Below are 17,041 nucleotides of genomic sequence, written 5' to 3'. Positions count from 1 at the left end.
GGAATATAAGCCGCTACTTTTTTCCCACGTTTTGAGCCCTCGGCTTAAACAACGAAGCGGCTAATTTATGAATTTTTCCTGGGTTTTTTCCCGGTTTCACAAACTTCAAGCCAAAAAACTAAGAGACATAACATTAGACCAATTAAATTTCTAGATATTGTCAGTCAGCAAAAAAAGAAGGCGGGTTCTGCAAGAAGTAAAGATACAAACACATAATTCAGAATACATTAAATTACTTGTGTTGTGAAAGTCATATTAAATACTATAACTGCAATTTGTTACAAAAATGCTGATGCTAGTTATTACTTTATACATCTTTTTTAATTATTTATTAAAAACTAATTCATTTATCATCAGAGATTAAAAAGCTGAAAAACAATGCAGGTAAGAATGAAGTGCTTTTAAAATCATATCATTGTAATCACAAATCTAACTGGGATGTTGTGACACTGTATTGATAGCTTTGACTTTAACATGGTGAAGAGACACAGGAAAGTGCAGATTGGGCCGAAGTTATAATTTATAACTTCTTTTTTTATAAGTGAAAATAACTGACATTATACAATCCAGAGAGAGACCTGTAATACTTTCCCTTTAAACCTTTCAGTTCAGATCAGTTAAAAACAGCTCTTATTTGTGATTTACACGGCATCTTTCAACAGTAGTCAGACCTTAGACCAATTAGCTCATATTAATAAGTTACAAATAGCAATTTTCATTCTGTTCACTATTTTATTGTAAATCCCTGGAACTCAGTCAATTATTGTAAGGCATTGTACATTACAGCACAGTGAAATTTTTTCCTTCAAAGAACAAGGGCCTTGCTTAAGGGCCCAACTGTGTCTGCTATGATCAGTAACCCAGAGCCTTGTATTCCCATCCAAGTACTAATAAGCCTGAACCTGTTTACTGAGATTCTAAAATCAGATAATATCAGATTTTCATGTTTACACAAGAATATTAATTTAGAATACACATATTAGGTGGATTTGATTTGGACCTTTATTAGGCATGTCCCAGACAGTGGGTAATATGTTTGCCAGCACTTCTTAATATTTTATATTTTCTGGTTTCAGAGGTTTGGATTCTCAAACATGAATCTTATCCACACCACTGATTAACTACATTTCCATGACACATTGTGATTGTCTCTGTCTTTTACATCAATACTGTCATATGTTTAATACTAATATTAAATATCATCTATTTTCAGACCAGCAGATACAGGCGATGGGAAAAGGTAATTACACATCAACTTCTATTTAATTTAGCAAATATCTGAAAAACTATGATAAATGAACTACAGTGGAACCCGGTTATTTCGATGTCCTAGGGGGACGCCAAAAAGCATCGAGATAACCGATGTTCGAGATAAACGAAAACCAATATGGCGGCAATATATTAACGTGCTTGAAATTTCTTTATGTACATGATGTGCGTTAATAAATGAGAATGTGCATGCACGTGTTTTTGGAGGTTTTTTACACAACAGCGTTGCCGCAATTTGTTTAATGAAGGCATGCTATAAAAATGTACATACATGTTTGTTTCAGCTCTGAAAAGTATCCTACACCTGTAGCATCTGTAAGGCTTGATTTTTCCTCCACTTCCGCGAGTTCATCTGCGGCTGCACAGTGCCGTCTCACTACCATATTTTCGCGTATATAAGATGCACCCTGGGTGAGGGGTATGTAAAACTTTCTATAAGACGCGTCTTATATACACGAAAATACGGTAGTGACATGGTGACGTGGCAAAAGCCGCCAATTGGTCATGCGGATCGAGATAACCGACGTTAAGTGGCAAATTTGCCCCCTTGTGCTCGAGATATTAGGGTTCGTCAACATAAAAGAATCGACATAACCGATTAAAAAATGCTAAGACAAAGCGAGAATTTGGCGGTTCCACTTCAAAAACGTCGACTTAATAGGGTTGGCGAGTTAACCGAGGTCGAGATAAGTGGGTTCGACTGTATTATTGTCTTTAAAGCAAATGCTATTAATTTATGTTATTAATGTTTTTCTCTTATTTTGTAATAGTTGGTGCTAATATACAAGATAATTAATGTTACCAATTTATAGGCAGCTAATATCATTTATTTGGATTAGGGAATCAACTAACTATTATTTCGATAATCAATTCATCTGACATTTTTTTTTATTTTATTAAATTTTTTCGAATAATCAGATAAAAAATTTAAAGTTTTAAAATGTTTATGTTATAAAATGTCATGAATTGGATGACTTGGGATGCACATTATAAAAAAAATGCAAAAGCTAATGAATCTGTTTTATCATCAGAGATTAAAGAACTGAAAGAAAATGCAGGTAAGAATGAAGTGTTTTTAAAATCATAATGTATCACTGTAATCAATCGCATTTAAAAATATCACTGGAATGTTGTTTCACTGTATTGACCTTTTTGACTTTTACCATATTGAAAGGTTACAGGAAGGAGCAGAGGAATGGCTGAAGATAAAAATTTTTGTTTGTGAAACCAGACAATTCAGATAGAAAACTGTGATACCAGCTTTTCCTTTAAACCTTTCAGTTCAGTTAAAAGCAGCTTTTATTTGTGATTTACACAGCGCCTTTAACAGGATTCAGACACCTGACCAATTACATCATATTACTGAATTACAAATAGTGCATTAAATTTCAATTCTGTTCACGATTTCATTGTAAAACACTGGAACTCAAAGTCAGTTTTATAAGGTAACATTGTATCTTGTTGGAAAATATTCTGTCTGAAAAATGAAATATTTTGCTCACAAATATTCAACCCCTTTGATGAGAAAGCTGCCAAGTTACTATGATAATAGAAATTTCTTTAACAAGGACACAATTTCTCTACCAGTAGAATCTACTTGTGCACTAATGAATTAATTATAGCAATTATTCAAGCAAAAAGGAAGCTGCACCACACCACCCAGTAACTGCCAAGAAAATCCATTCATTCAAATATCTCTGTGTGAGCCAGGCTGGGAACTTTTACAGTTTAATATTAATGTCTCTTTAAGAGAAATGTACGGGAGTTTAGTGTAGCTGTGGGGGCACACGGTTTTCTTACTGAGTTCAGTGGAGTTATTATTATTATTATTATTATTATTATTATTTCTAAACAGTGAAAATTGTTGTCTATAAATGGAAGTGGAATTTTTAACCACTGGACCTGAGTAAGTCTGCCTGTACAATGTCTAACAAGAAGAAGACTTGTGATAGAAGTCACAGAAAAGCCAGCAAAGCTTTTGAAGGAGTGGTACAATGGTGCACCAGTCAAACCCACCAAAAGCACTGCAGAATCCTGGCCTGTGTGGGACGGTGACAAGATAGAAGCTGCTATGAAAAGTGCCGATTGAGTTTAGTGACTCAGCTGTCATTTTGGGAGACCAAGATAGAGCTTTTATATGCAGCTTATGTGGCTTAAACCTAAAATTTCCAATGACACAAGACACAACAACCCTATGAACACAAACAAAAAGATAAATGTCTTGAAGTGGCCCAGTCAAAGTGCTGATCTCAGTCTTTTTGAGAATATGTGGCACAATTTGTAAAGTGCATTTTACAATCGTTTTTTCAATCAACCAGAAGCATTAAAGCCAAAATCACCTTGTGACTGTGTACAAACTGGTACATACTGTATGCATACTGTATACTGTATTGAGTTTTTTCAAATATTTTCTGACCAAAAAAGTCATCTTGCAATAATTGATTTCAAGTTGCAGTGTTTAAAAATAAAATATTGAACAGAGTAAAATTTTAATCTGTAAATTCAGTAATATGAGATAATTAGTCAGGGGTGTAAATAGTTTTGCAAGGCACTGTACATTACAGCACAGTGAAATTCTTTCCTTAAAATATCCAAGCTTTTTAGAACCTTGGGGTCAGAGTGCAGTACAGTACAGTACTCTGAAGAAAGGGATGTGTTCCGAGAACTGATATTTTTTTGGACTGGTACATAATTGGGTCAATTCCAGACTACCGATAAACTTCAGGACAAACTGTAGTGTTATCGATACTTCGGTTTTAATGGCGAATTAAAAGTTGCTGCTTGTCATTTTCCATGCCTGTATGATGTAATCACGTGGCCAACGTTTCCTCATTGGACGTGTGATATCCATGCGCATGTGCGGTGTGTTCGTGTGTGTGTGTGTGTGTGTGTGTGTGTGAGAGAGAGAATCATGGCGGTAATGTTGTAGGGTTAAAAACTGTGTGTTCACGTTGCAAAACTAAGCGACACCAGTGCCAGATGTAACATATGCAGCAGTGTAACAGTGAACAAAGGAGGCAAAACAATTAAAAACAAAACACGCTTTTACCTCCAGCAATGCACTTTATTTACTGTCTCTCATCTCCACCTGCAACTCTCCTGCCTCAGCCTCAAGCGAAGGTTACAGTCATGATAAAATAAATCTTTAGGTTGTACTAGTAGTTTTGGGTCTCCGGTCTACAGTCATTAGAAAAGCGCCCTCTAGAGGTAAATTTCTGATGCAGTGTGCCGTTGGTTTTTACATGTGAGATTGCAATCGCTTGCATGTAGAGCACTATATTATATTTATTATTTATAATTTATTAAATATATAATTGTATGCGTTAATAAATTTATTCATATTTATTTTATTTAGCAGATTTTCATAAATTAGCAAGTTTTCAGCAAGTATGATCCAACCTGTATTTCTGTGGTATGCTGAGGCTCTCTCTCTCTCTCTCTCTCTCTCTCTCTCTCTTTTTTTTTTTTTACTGAAGGGCGTTTTTTAATAAAAATAAAAAAAGTGCTTCATGGGCCTTTTTCTTTTTGTTTAGAGGCATGTATAAACTGCAGTACTAATGTTCAGCAGTAAAAATAAATTTAAATGTTCAACATTTTTTTCACATCGTGTCTTTTTGAAACAAATTATAGAGAGTAGTACCGATTACAGTATCGATAAGCAAAATACAACTGTGTCAGGTTGGCAGTGCTGTAGCTTAAACCTCAAACTTCTGATCTGTTACCCAGATCTTTGCATCTTGCTCCTATTCAAGTACTAACAAACCTAAACCTGCATCAGATAAGATCAGATGTTAATGTCTACACAATAATATTAATTGTAACTTTATCAGGCATGTCCCAGACAGTGGGTCATATGTTTGCTAGCATGTCTTAATATTTTATATTTTCTGGTTTCAGAGGTGCAGAAAAAGACGATTGAAGGTAATTACACCAAAGCATATTTTTCCTATTATCATGAGAGCTGTAAGTAAAGAGCATGTATGTCTGTCTGTCAGTACTGCATGGCTGCTCAGCACAAGACACCATGAATATGACATTCATAAAACAATAATTTTATATTTTATATTTCTGTTTTCAGAGCAGCAGAATCAGAAGATGAAAGATGGTAATTACACCTGATCTTTATTTTATCACTCAATTTAAATTAACCAAGCTGTAAATCTGAAGAAAATGATGACTAAAGAGCATTCCATAGAAGTAAGATATAAAGTATACAAATGCATGGATTATTGAAATGGTACAGTATAACATAATATCCAAATGTTTATAAAATGTATATTAACAATTAATGTAATCTATTTTCAGACCAACAAATAAAGAAACTGGAAGAAGGTAATTACACCTGATCTAATATATTATTTTGCAAATATCTAAAAATTGTGATATATGAACTTGTATTGCCTTTAAAGCAAATGATATACATTTATATTTTGCATTTTCACCTCTACAAGCTAATTAATGTACAAGCTAATTAATGCTACCAAATTATAGGCAGCTAAAGTCATTTATCTGCTTATTATCTGGGAGCAGTAAAGAAGGAGGGTTTTGTAAGAAGAGAAGAGAAACAAACACATCAGTCAGAAAACTTAAAATTACTTGTGTTCTGAAATTAATAACTGACCTGTAACATCAAGTTCCACTTTTCTGTACTGTGCTTTTAATATTTACATAAATTTATAACATAAGCAGAAACGTTAAACATTGTTATTGCAATCTGATTTTATTTTTGTTACATTATTAAAATGCTTATACTAGTTGGCAATTCATGCATCTTCTAAATAATTATTAAAAACTAACTCATCTGTTTTATCATCAGAGATTAAAGAGCTGAAACAAAGTCCAGGTAAGTATGAAGTGATTTTAAAATCATAATGCAGTAATCAAACCTAATCACAAATCGTAGCAAAATGTATTATTACCAATGTTAATCCAGGTTTTTCTTTTTAGATATCAGTACAGTGCAGTTAAAAACTGTTTTTATTTGTGATATATATACAGTGTCTTTCAGTATTCAAACCCCTGTCCAATTACCTCAAATTACCGAATTACAAATGGTGCATTGAATTTTCATTCTGTTCACTGTTTCATTAAACAAACTTTGGAATTAAAAGTAAATTATTGTAAGGCACCATTGTATCTTTTTGGGAAATCTTTTTGTGAAAAAAAATGTAAGGACACAATTTCTATACCATTGGCATCGTCAAGTGCACTAGTTCATTAATTATAGCAAATAATCAGGCAAAAAAGAAGCTACATCACACAACATAGACACTGGCCTAAAAAAAAAGGGTTCAAATATCTTTAGCTCTAAGTAGACTTGTGATTGAAGTCACAGAGATTCCAGGAAAACATTTGAAGCAGTAGTGCAATGGTGCACCAGTCAAACATACCAAGAGCACTGCTAATCCTGGCCTGTGTGGACGGTGACAAGATAGAAGCCTCTATGTAAAGTGCCATTCGAGTGTAAAGACTCAGCTGTGATGTAGGAGACCAAGATAGAGCTTTCTATTTGCAGCTTTGCAAGCAAACTCAAACAAAAGTTTACAAAGCAACATTTCTGTGTCTTAAAAAAATGTCCTACAGTGGCCCAGTCAAAGTGCTGATCTCAGTCTTTTTGAGAATCTGTGGCACAATATGTAAAGTGCATTCTACAAGCGTCATTCAATCAACCAGACCAACCTGGAGCAAAATAGCCAAAATCACCTTGTGACTGTGTACAAAGCTGTTACATACTGTATGCACCTCAAAAGTCGTAAAGCTGACTTAACAAAATATACATTTTTGTGGTTTGAATACTTATGTAAGCAAGACTTTTGAATATTTTCCAACGAAAAAAATGTCAGCTTGTAATAACTGATTTTAATTTGTTTGAAAATAAAATATTGAACAGAGCGAAAGTTCACTACACAATCTGTAATTCAGTAATTTGAGATAATTAGTCAGGGGTATAAATAGTTTTGCAAGGCATTGTACATTACAGCACAGAGCCTTGTATTCCCATCCAAGTATTAACACGCCTGAAGCTGCTTTTCACGAACAGATAGGATGTTAATGTCTACACAAAAATAATTCAGAATACAAATGTTAGGTGGATTAAACTTTAAATTTTATCAGACATGTCCCAGACAGTGGTCATATGTTTGCCAGCACTTCTCAACCTTTTATATTTTCTGGTTTCAGATGAGAAGCAAAAGAGGATTGAAGGTAATTACACCATTTTCTTTCCTATTATCTGGAGATCTGTAAGTAAAGAGCATGTATTTCTGTCTGTCAGTACTGCATGGCTTCTCTGCACTAAATGCAATAAATATGACATTCATAAAACAATAATGTGAAGGCAAATCATTAGAACAGTCAGTGATTATAAGGGAATCACCTTTTAGAAATTTTCTGTGAGGTTTTAGAAAGTGTAAAAAATGCTTATAGTGTAACCACAAGTGCTCTGTTTTTGTTTTTCCCAGAGAAAAAGAAATTTGGGATATTAGAAATTGTCAAATACACGTTGAAATAAGTCAGATTTGATCTAATATTGGTTTGTCCACAGCATCATTCATTAGATACAGTTGATGGTGATGCATGATGCCAGGCAGAGAAACATCCCTTTGTTGTTCCAAACGTCTGCTTGATTTTTATATAAACAGTGTTACTTGTTAAGTGAGTACCGTATTTTCCGGAATATAAGCCGCTACTTTTTTCCCACGTTTTGAGCCCTCGGCTTAAACAACGAAGCGGCTAATTTATGAATTTTTCCTGGGTTTTTCGGTTTCACAAACTTCAAGCCAAAAAACTAAGAGACATAACATTAGACCAATTAAATTTCTAGATATTGTCAGTCAGCAAAAAAAGAAGGCGGGTTCTGCAAGAAGTAAAGATACAAACACATAATTCAGAATACATTAAATTACTTGTGTTGTGAAAGTCATATTAAATACTATAACTGCAATTTGTTACAAAAATGCTGATGCTAGTTATTACTTTATACATCTTTTTTAATTATTTATTAAAAACTAATTCATTTATCATCAGAGATTAAAAAGCTGAAAAACAATGCAGGTAAGAATGAAGTGCTTTTAAAATCATATCATTGTAATCACAAATCTAACTGGGATGTTGTGACACTGTATTGATAGCTTTGACTTTAACATGGTGAAGAGACACAGGAAAGTGCAGATTGGGCCGAAGTTATAATTTATAACTTCTTTTTATAAGTGAAAATAACTGACATTATACAATCCAGAGAGAGACCTGTAATACTTTCCCTTTAAACCTTTCAGTTCAGATCAGTTAAAAACAGCTCTTATTTGTGATTTACACGGCATCTTTCAACAGTAGTCAGACCTTAGACCAATTAGCTCATATTAATAAGTTACAAATAGCAATTTTCATTCTGTTCACTATTTTATTGTAAATCCCTGGAACTCAGTCAATTATTGTAAGGCATTGTACATTACAGCACAGTGAAATTTTTTCCTTCAAAGAACAAGGGCCTTGCTTAAGGGCCCAACTGTGTCTGCTATGATCAGTAACCCAGAGCCTTGTATTCCCATCCAAGTACTAATAAGCCTGAACCTGTTTACTGAGATTCTAAAATCAGATAATATCAGATTTTCATGTTTACACAAGAATATTAATTTAGAATACACATATTAGGTGGATTTGATTTGGACCTTTATTAGGCATGTCCCAGACAGTGGGTAATATGTTTGCCAGCACTTCTTAATATTTTATATTTTCTGGTTTCAGAGGTTTGGATTCTCAAACATGAATCTTATCCACACCACTGATTAACTACATTTCCATGACACATTGTGATTGTCTCTGTCTTTTACATCAATACTGTCATATGTTTAATACTAATATTAAATATCATCTATTTTCAGACCAGCAGATACAGGCGATGGGAAAAGGTAATTACACATCAACTTCTATTTAATTTAGCAAATATCTGAAAACTATGATAAATGAACTACAGTGGAACCCGGTTATTTCGATGTCCTAGGGGGACGCCAAAAAGCATCGAGATAACCGATGTTCGAGATAAACGAAAACCAATATGGCGGCAATATATTAACGTGCTTGAAATTTCTTTATGTACATGATGTGCGTTAATAAATGAGAATGTGCATGCACGTGTTTTTGGAGGTTTTTTACACAACAGCGTTGCCGCAATTTGTTTAATGAAGGCATGCTATAAAAATGTACATACATGTTTGTTTCAGCTCTGAAAAGTATCCTACACCTGTAGCATCTGTAAGGCTTGATTTTTCCTCCACTTCCGCGAGTTCATCTGCGGCTGCACAGTGCCGTCTCACTACCATATTTTCGCGTATATAAGATGCACCCTGGGTGAGGGGTATGTAAAACTTTCTATAAGACGCCGCCTTATATACACGAAAATACGGTAGTGACATGGTGACGTGGCAAAAGCCGCCAATTGGTCATGCGGATCGAGATAACCGACGTTAAGTGGCAAATTTGCCCCCTTGTGCTCGAGATATTAGGGTTCGTCAACATAAAAGAATCGACATAACCGATTAAAAAATGCTAAGACAAAGCGAGAATTTGGCGGTTCCACTTCAAAAACGTCGACTTAATAGGGTTGGCGAGTTAACCGAGGTCGAGATAAGTGGGTTCGACTGTATTATTGTCTTTAAAGCAAATGCTATTAATTTATGTTATTAATGTTTTTCTCTTATTTTGTAATAGTTGGTGCTAATATACAAGATAATTAATGTTACCAATTTATAGGCAGCTAATATCATTTATTTGGATTAGGGAATCAACTAACTATTATTTTGATAATCAATTCATCTGACATTTTTTTTTATTTTATTAAATTTTTTCGAATAATCAGATAAAAAATTTAAAGTTTTAAAATGTTTATGTTATAAAATGTCATGAATTGGATGACTTGGGATGCACATTATAAAAAAAAAATGCAAAAGCTAATGAATCTGTTTTATCATCAGAGATTAAAGAACTGAAAGAAAATGCAGGTAAGAATGAAGTGTTTTTAAAATCATAATGTATCACTGTAATCAATCGCATTTAAAAATATCACTGGAATGTTGTTTCACTGTATTGACCTTTTTGACTTTTACCATATTGAAAGGTTACAGGAAGGAGCAGAGGAATGGCTGAAGATAAAAATTTTTGTTTGTGAAACCAGACAATTCAGATAGAAAACTGTGATACCAGCTTTTCCTTTAAACCTTTCAGTTCAGTTAAAAGCAGCTTTTATTTGTGATTTACACAGCGCCTTTAACAGGATTCAGACACCTGACCAATTACATCATATTACTGAATTACAAATAGTGCATTAAATTTCAATTCTGTTCACGATTTCATTGTAAAACACTGGAACTCAAAGTCAGTTTTTATAAGGTAACATTGTATCTTGTTGGAAAATATTCTGTCTGAAAAATGAAATATTTTGCTCACAAATATTCAACCCCTTTGATGAGAAAGCTGCCAAGTTACTATGATAATAGAAATTTCTTTAACAAGGACACAATTTCTCTACCAGTAGAATCTACTTGTGCACTAATGAATTAATTATAGCAATTATTCAAGCAAAAAGGAAGCTGCACCACACCACCCAGTAACTGCCAAGAAAATCCATTCATTCAAATATCTCTGTGTGAGCCAGGCTGGGAACTTTTACAGTTTAATATTAATGTCTCTTTAAGAGAAATGTACGGGAGTTTAGTGTAGCTGTGGGGGCACACGGTTTTCTTACTGAGTTCAGTGGAGTTATTATTATTATTATTATTATTATTATTATTTCTAAACAGTGAAAATTGTTGTCTATAAATGGAAGTGGAATTTTTAACCACTGGACCTGAGTAAGTCTGCCTGTACAATGTCTAACAAGAAGAAGACTTGTGATAGAAGTCACAGAAAAGCCAGCAAAGCTTTTGAAGGAGTGGTACAATGGTGCACCAGTCAAACCCACCAAAAGCACTGCAGAATCCTGGCCTGTGTGGACGGTGACAAGATAGAAGCTGCTATGAAAAGTGCCGATTGAGTTTAGTGACTCAGCTGTCATTTTGGGAGACCAAGATAGAGCTTTTATATGCAGCTTATGTGGCTTAAACCTAAAATTTCCAATGACACAAGACACAACAACCCTATGAACACAAACAAAAAGATAAATGTCTTGAAGTGGCCCAGTCAAAGTGCTGATCTCAGTCTTTTTGAGAATATGTGGCACAATTTGTAAAGTGCATTTTACAATCGTTTTTTCAATCAACCAGAAGCATTAAAGCCAAAATCACCTTGTGACTGTGTACAAACTGGTACATACTGTATGCATACTGTATACTGTATTGAGTTTTTTCAAATATTTTCTGACCAAAAAAGTCATCTTGCAATAATTGATTTCAAGTTGCAGTGTTTAAAAATAAAATATTGAACAGAGTAAAATTTTAATTAATTAATTTGATAGAATTAGTCAGGGGTGTAAATAGTTTTGCAAGGCATTGTACATTAGAACAAAGTAAAATTCTGTCCTTAAAATATCCAAGCTTTTTAGAACCTTGGGGTCAGAGTGCAGTACAGTACAGTACAGTACCCTGGAGCAAAGGATGTGTTCCGAGTAAGTATGTTTTGTTTGAAGTATTGTAGTTCACTACATTTTTAATCACTTCTGTTACTGAGTAGAAAAAACAACAAATAAAATAATGCAAATAGGGAAAAAAAAATCGCACCCCGGAAACTACTGCTCATGCGCATCGCTTCACAGACCAGTCTGAGGTGCTACCTCCTCGCACATCAGGTAGCTGCACAGTGTAATAATGGCTGAGAGAAAATCAAGAAGTCAAGAAAAATAAAAACTTAACAAAGAGGAGAGAGCAAGATAATGAAGTCAGCTAATCATCTAGATTTTTAGAAAGAAAAGGGTGCATTATTTTATCAGTTACTCACAACAACCTTTAAAGTTAAAACATTATTTAAAAAAAATCTTTTTCCATGCAATCGAGCAAAAGTAATGGGACAACTCTGAGCTTCAGAAAAGAAGGAAAATCACCAAGAGGCAAAAAAAATCTAGGTTTGAACACCTTGGTGCAGTTTTTTTATGGATCAAAATTTACACCTGGAGTTTATGAAATAAGTGTTGTAGTAATAATAATTAGATTGTAATAATGAATTGTTTGAGTCAGAATAAATTGAAGAACCTCGTTGATAAAACCAGCCTGAATGATTCACAAGTAGAACTGAGTTGGTTCTCAAGTTCAAATCAATGAATCAAAGTTCCTGTTGCTATTTAAGCAAATGTCCATATTTCCTTCTGGAGCTGCTGTTGTGTGAACCATATCTCTCTTATTATCTTATCACTCGGATTATTATAATCCAGACCGTGTTTCAGTTGTCTGTGTGTGAGAGACCATACAATGGTGTCATTTGCTTTACTCTATACAGTATGCATAATTCCAGTTAATTTAATAAGCTGTTTAAATTGAGTTCCGTATTGTATCTTACGGACTGTCATAATCATTATGCTTAGTTATATTTATTGTTGTTACATGTATCAAAAAGTTCAGATAAATGAGGAATGAAGCCTTGTGGCCCAGAGTATAAATTAACCATTGGCCCTGAAACCCTGGCCTAGGCTACCCTACCCTGGATTCCAGTGATTCAGATTTAGCTGAAAGCGAAATTCTGATGAATTCTCATAAAACAAACCCCTGGTCATCTATAAGTGACCACTTTTACTTAAAGCACCAAAAATGCAACAGATTTATTATGCAGTGCATCCCGTTCGTGTCGCGCTCCTTCTGGAGTACTTGGAGGCGCTCCAGAATTTCACTGGGTTCTCATAGGGGCGTGGCGCATGCTCCAAAGCCGCCGAGCATTCAGCTGCCGATCCATTGCGGTAGGGCGATCCCGCTTTTGGTTTCGGTATTGGTCGGACCTTCTGTCATTGTAGTGACCACGCGATGGAAGCGGGAGTAACTCAATCATCATTTATTAATGTTTAGAAACGAAACCAGAATCCAGTTACGCACCGTAACGTAGGGAGAAATCCGAATGCTGGTAGAATCTGGAAAGCAGGTATGATCCGTGAGCACGTATAAATCCGCTTAGCGAATGCAGTCCGTAAAGCGGGTATGTATCCGCATCGCGAGTACGCATGGGTAATCCGTACAGTAAATGTAATCCGTCCAAATGGAACAGGAAGCAGGAACCAGCGGGGAATGCTGGCGGTCGGGAATCCAGATTACTTGCATGACTTAGTAGGTCTGACACCAGTGCTGATATAGGGCATCGGTAATGAGAGACACCAGCAGAACGAGGCAGCGTGACAGCTGCCGAGGGGGGCGTGGCAGGTCGATTCCTGACAAGATCCTACAAACTGTGAGGAAGAGTATCATTCAAACTAAAATTAAGGAAGTCACTCTGAACTTATTTTGGAAATAATTATTTTGAAATTGTGACATCTCAAAGACACTTTATGATGATTTTAAACCACCAAAGAGCATTCCATATATGTGAATTATACAAAACTAGGAATGCATACATTATTGAATTAGTACAAATTAATGTTGAAAAATTTGAAGCAAAAAAGGAATCAATAATCAGAAATTGAAAGCTGCACCACGCAACCCAGGGACTGCCAAGAAAACATCATCCATTAAAACTTCTCCAAACATGAACCTAAATCACATCACAGATGAACTACATCTTTATGATAAAGTATGATTGTCTAAGTCTTTTGCATCAATACTGTTATATATATATATATATATATATATATATATATATATATATATATATATATATATATATATATATATATATAAATAACAGTATTAATGTTAATGTTTATGTTTAACATAATATATTATTTATTTTTAGACCAACAGAAAAGGACAAAGGAAAAAGGTAATTACATCTGAACATTTCTTTTATTTTCAAAATGTCCAAAAAAAAACCTAGATATTACTAGTATTACCTTTAAAGCAAATGCTAATGCAGTAATATATGTTGTGTATTTTCACTCTTTGTTTGTAATGATTGATGTTAATGTACAATCTGATTATGCTACCAAATTGTAACCAGTTAAAGTAATATACCTGGATATTATGAGGGAGAAAAAAGAAGTAGGGTTCTGTAAAAAGTAGAGGTACAAACACATCATTCAGAATACATTAAATTTTTTGTGTTGTAAAATTCATAACTGACCCGTAACAGCAAGTTCCACTGTTCTGTAGTGCACCATTTAGATTTAGCAAATAAATAACATAAGGAAAAATATTAAATATTATAACTGCAATTTGATGTGTTCTGTTACATTACTAAAATGCTTATTCTAGTTAGCACTTCATACATCTTTTTAAAATTATTTATTAAAAATGAATTAATCTGTTTTTGTCACCAGAGATTAATGAGCTGAAAAACAATGCAGGTAAGAATGAAGTGTTTTTAAAATCATAATGTATCACTGTATTTAAATATAATCACAAATCTAACTGGAATGGGGGAATCGGGTGTAAATCTAACTACAGCTTTTTTTTTTATTAGTGAAATCAGCCAGACATTATCCAATCCAGAGAGAGACCTGTAATACCTGCTTTTCCTTTAAACATTTCAGTTCAGTTTAGTTAAACACAGTTTTTATTCGTGATTTACATGGCCTCTTTCAACAGAATTCAGACCCATGACCAGTTACCTCATATTACTTTAGATTAGATTTGTAACTTTATCAGGCATGTCCCAGACAGTGGGTCGTATGTTTGCTAGCACTTTTTAATATTTTATATTTTCTGGTTTCAGAGGTGCAGAAAAAGAGAATTGAAGGTAATTACACCAAAACCTCTTTTTCCTATTATCATGAGAGCTGTAAGTAAAGAGCATGTATGTCTGTCTGTCAGTACTGCATGGCTTCTCTGCACAAGACAACATGAATATGACATTCATAAAACAATAATGTGAAGGCAAATATTTAGAACAGTCAGTGATTATAAACAATACGCCTTTTAGAAATCATAGAGAATTTCAGTGAGGCTTCAGAAAGAGTGTGGATACTGGATATAGGGGAACCACTAACATTCACTCAGTACTGCTTTGTTTTTGGTTTTACCAGAGGAAATATTTGGGATAATTACATGTACAATACATGTCACATACAGTACATGTACAAATGAGCCAGATTTGATCAAATATTAGTTTCTCTATCACATCACTCATTAGGCACATATGATGGTGATGATCGTGAAGGTGGAAGTTGAAGGATGATGATAAATGTCATCAGTGCCTATGCTCCACAAGTCAGCTGTGAGATGGAGGAAAAGGAAAGATTCTGGAGTGAATTAGATGACGTGGTAGATGGTGTACCTAGGAAAGAAGGATTGGTGATTGGGGCAGACTTTAATGGGCATGTAGGTGAAGGAACAGAGGTGATGAGGAGGTGATGGGTAGGTATGGTTTTAAGGAGAGGAATGTGGAAGGGCAGATGGTGGTAGATTTTGCTAAAAGGATGGAAATGGCAGTGGTGAACACGTATTTTAAGAAGAAGGAGGATCATAGGGTGACGTATAGGAGTGGAGGAAGGTGCACACAGGTGGACTATGTGCTATGCAGGAGATGCAACCTGAAGGAGATTGGAGACTGTAAGGTGTTGGCGGGGACAGTGTAGCTAGACAGCATCGGATGGTGGTCTGTAGGATGGTTTTGGAGGCGAAGAAGAAGAGGAGGAATGTAAGGATTGAAAGAAGAATAAGATGGTGGAAACTGAAGGAGGAAGAGTGTAGTGTGAGGTTCAGGGAAGAGGTCAGACAGGGGCTCGGTGGTGGTGAAGAGGTGCCGGATGATTGGGGAACTACTGCAGGAGTGATGAGGGAGGCAGCTAGAAAAGTACTTGGTGTGACATCTGGAAATAGAAAGCAAGACAAGGAGACGTGGTGGTGGAATGAGGAAGTGCAGGAGAGCATTAGGGAAAGAGGTTGGCAAAACTTAAGTGGGATCGACAGAGTGATGAGAAAAGTAGGCAGGAGTACAAGGAGATGCGGCAGCAGGTAAAAAGGGATGTGGCGAAAGCCAAGGAAAAGGCATATGAGGAGCTGTATAAGAGGTTGGACACTAAGGAAGGAGAAAAGGAGTTATACCGATTGGCCAGGCAGAGGGACCAAGCTGGAAAGGATGTACTGCAAGTTAGAGCAATAAAGGATGGAGAGGGAAATGTGTTGACTAGTGAGGAGAGTGTGTTGAGAAGGTGGAGGGAGTATTTTGAGCAGCTGATGAATGAGGAAAATCACAGAGAGAGAAGGTTGGAGGATGTGGAGTTGGTGAAGCAGGATGTAGATAGGATTAGTAAGGAGGAAGTGAGAGCAGCGATTAAGAGGATGAAGAATGGAAAGTCGGTTGGACCAGATGACATACCGGTAGAGGCGTGGAGATGTTTAGGAGAGATGGCAGTGGAGTTTTTAACCAGATTGTTTAACAGGATTCTGGAAGGGGAGAGGATGCATGAGGAATGGAGAAGGAGTGTGCTGGTACCGATCTTTAAGCATAAGGGAGATGTGCAGACCTGCAGTAACTACAGGGGAATTAAGTTGATCAGTCACACCATGAAGTTATGGGAAAGAGTAGTGGAAGCCAGGCTGAGAGAAGAGGTGACCATCTGTGAGCAACAGTATGGTTTCATGCCGAGGAAAAGCACCACAGATGCCTTATTTGCTTTGAGGATGTTGATGGAGAAGTATAGAGAAGGACAGAAGGAATTGCATTGTGTATTTGTGGATTTAGAGAAAGCGTCGACAGAGTGCCAAGA

The 17,041-nt window shown here is 35.4% G+C and overlaps 1 protein-coding gene across 1 annotated transcript in view; it reads left to right on the top strand.

Moving 5' to 3' along the window:
* Positions 1-17,041, top strand: part of LOC124387014 (golgin subfamily A member 6-like protein 7) — a 162,810-nt gene that overhangs the window by 120,418 nt on the left and 25,351 nt on the right. Inside the window, exons 33-46 of the mRNA XM_046851105.1 lie at positions 358-384; positions 1,214-1,240; positions 2,301-2,327; positions 5,167-5,190; positions 5,348-5,374; positions 5,575-5,601; positions 6,086-6,112; positions 7,450-7,473; positions 8,296-8,322; positions 9,150-9,176; positions 10,239-10,265; positions 14,128-14,154; positions 14,651-14,677; positions 15,046-15,069. Of these exons, the coding sequence (XP_046707061.1) occupies positions 358-384; positions 1,214-1,240; positions 2,301-2,327; positions 5,167-5,190; positions 5,348-5,374; positions 5,575-5,601; positions 6,086-6,112; positions 7,450-7,473; positions 8,296-8,322; positions 9,150-9,176; positions 10,239-10,265; positions 14,128-14,154; positions 14,651-14,677; positions 15,046-15,069 (369 nt within the window). The remainder of the gene's footprint in view (positions 1-357; positions 385-1,213; positions 1,241-2,300; positions 2,328-5,166; positions 5,191-5,347; positions 5,375-5,574; positions 5,602-6,085; positions 6,113-7,449; positions 7,474-8,295; positions 8,323-9,149; positions 9,177-10,238; positions 10,266-14,127; positions 14,155-14,650; positions 14,678-15,045; positions 15,070-17,041) is intronic.

This window comes from Silurus meridionalis, chromosome 6 (assembly GCF_014805685.1).
Source record: "Silurus meridionalis isolate SWU-2019-XX chromosome 6, ASM1480568v1, whole genome shotgun sequence".
Lineage (NCBI taxonomy): Eukaryota > Metazoa > Chordata > Actinopteri > Siluriformes > Siluridae > Silurus > Silurus meridionalis.
The sequence above is the reverse complement of the archived record's forward strand: the minus strand, read 5'-3'. Positions and strand labels throughout refer to the sequence as shown.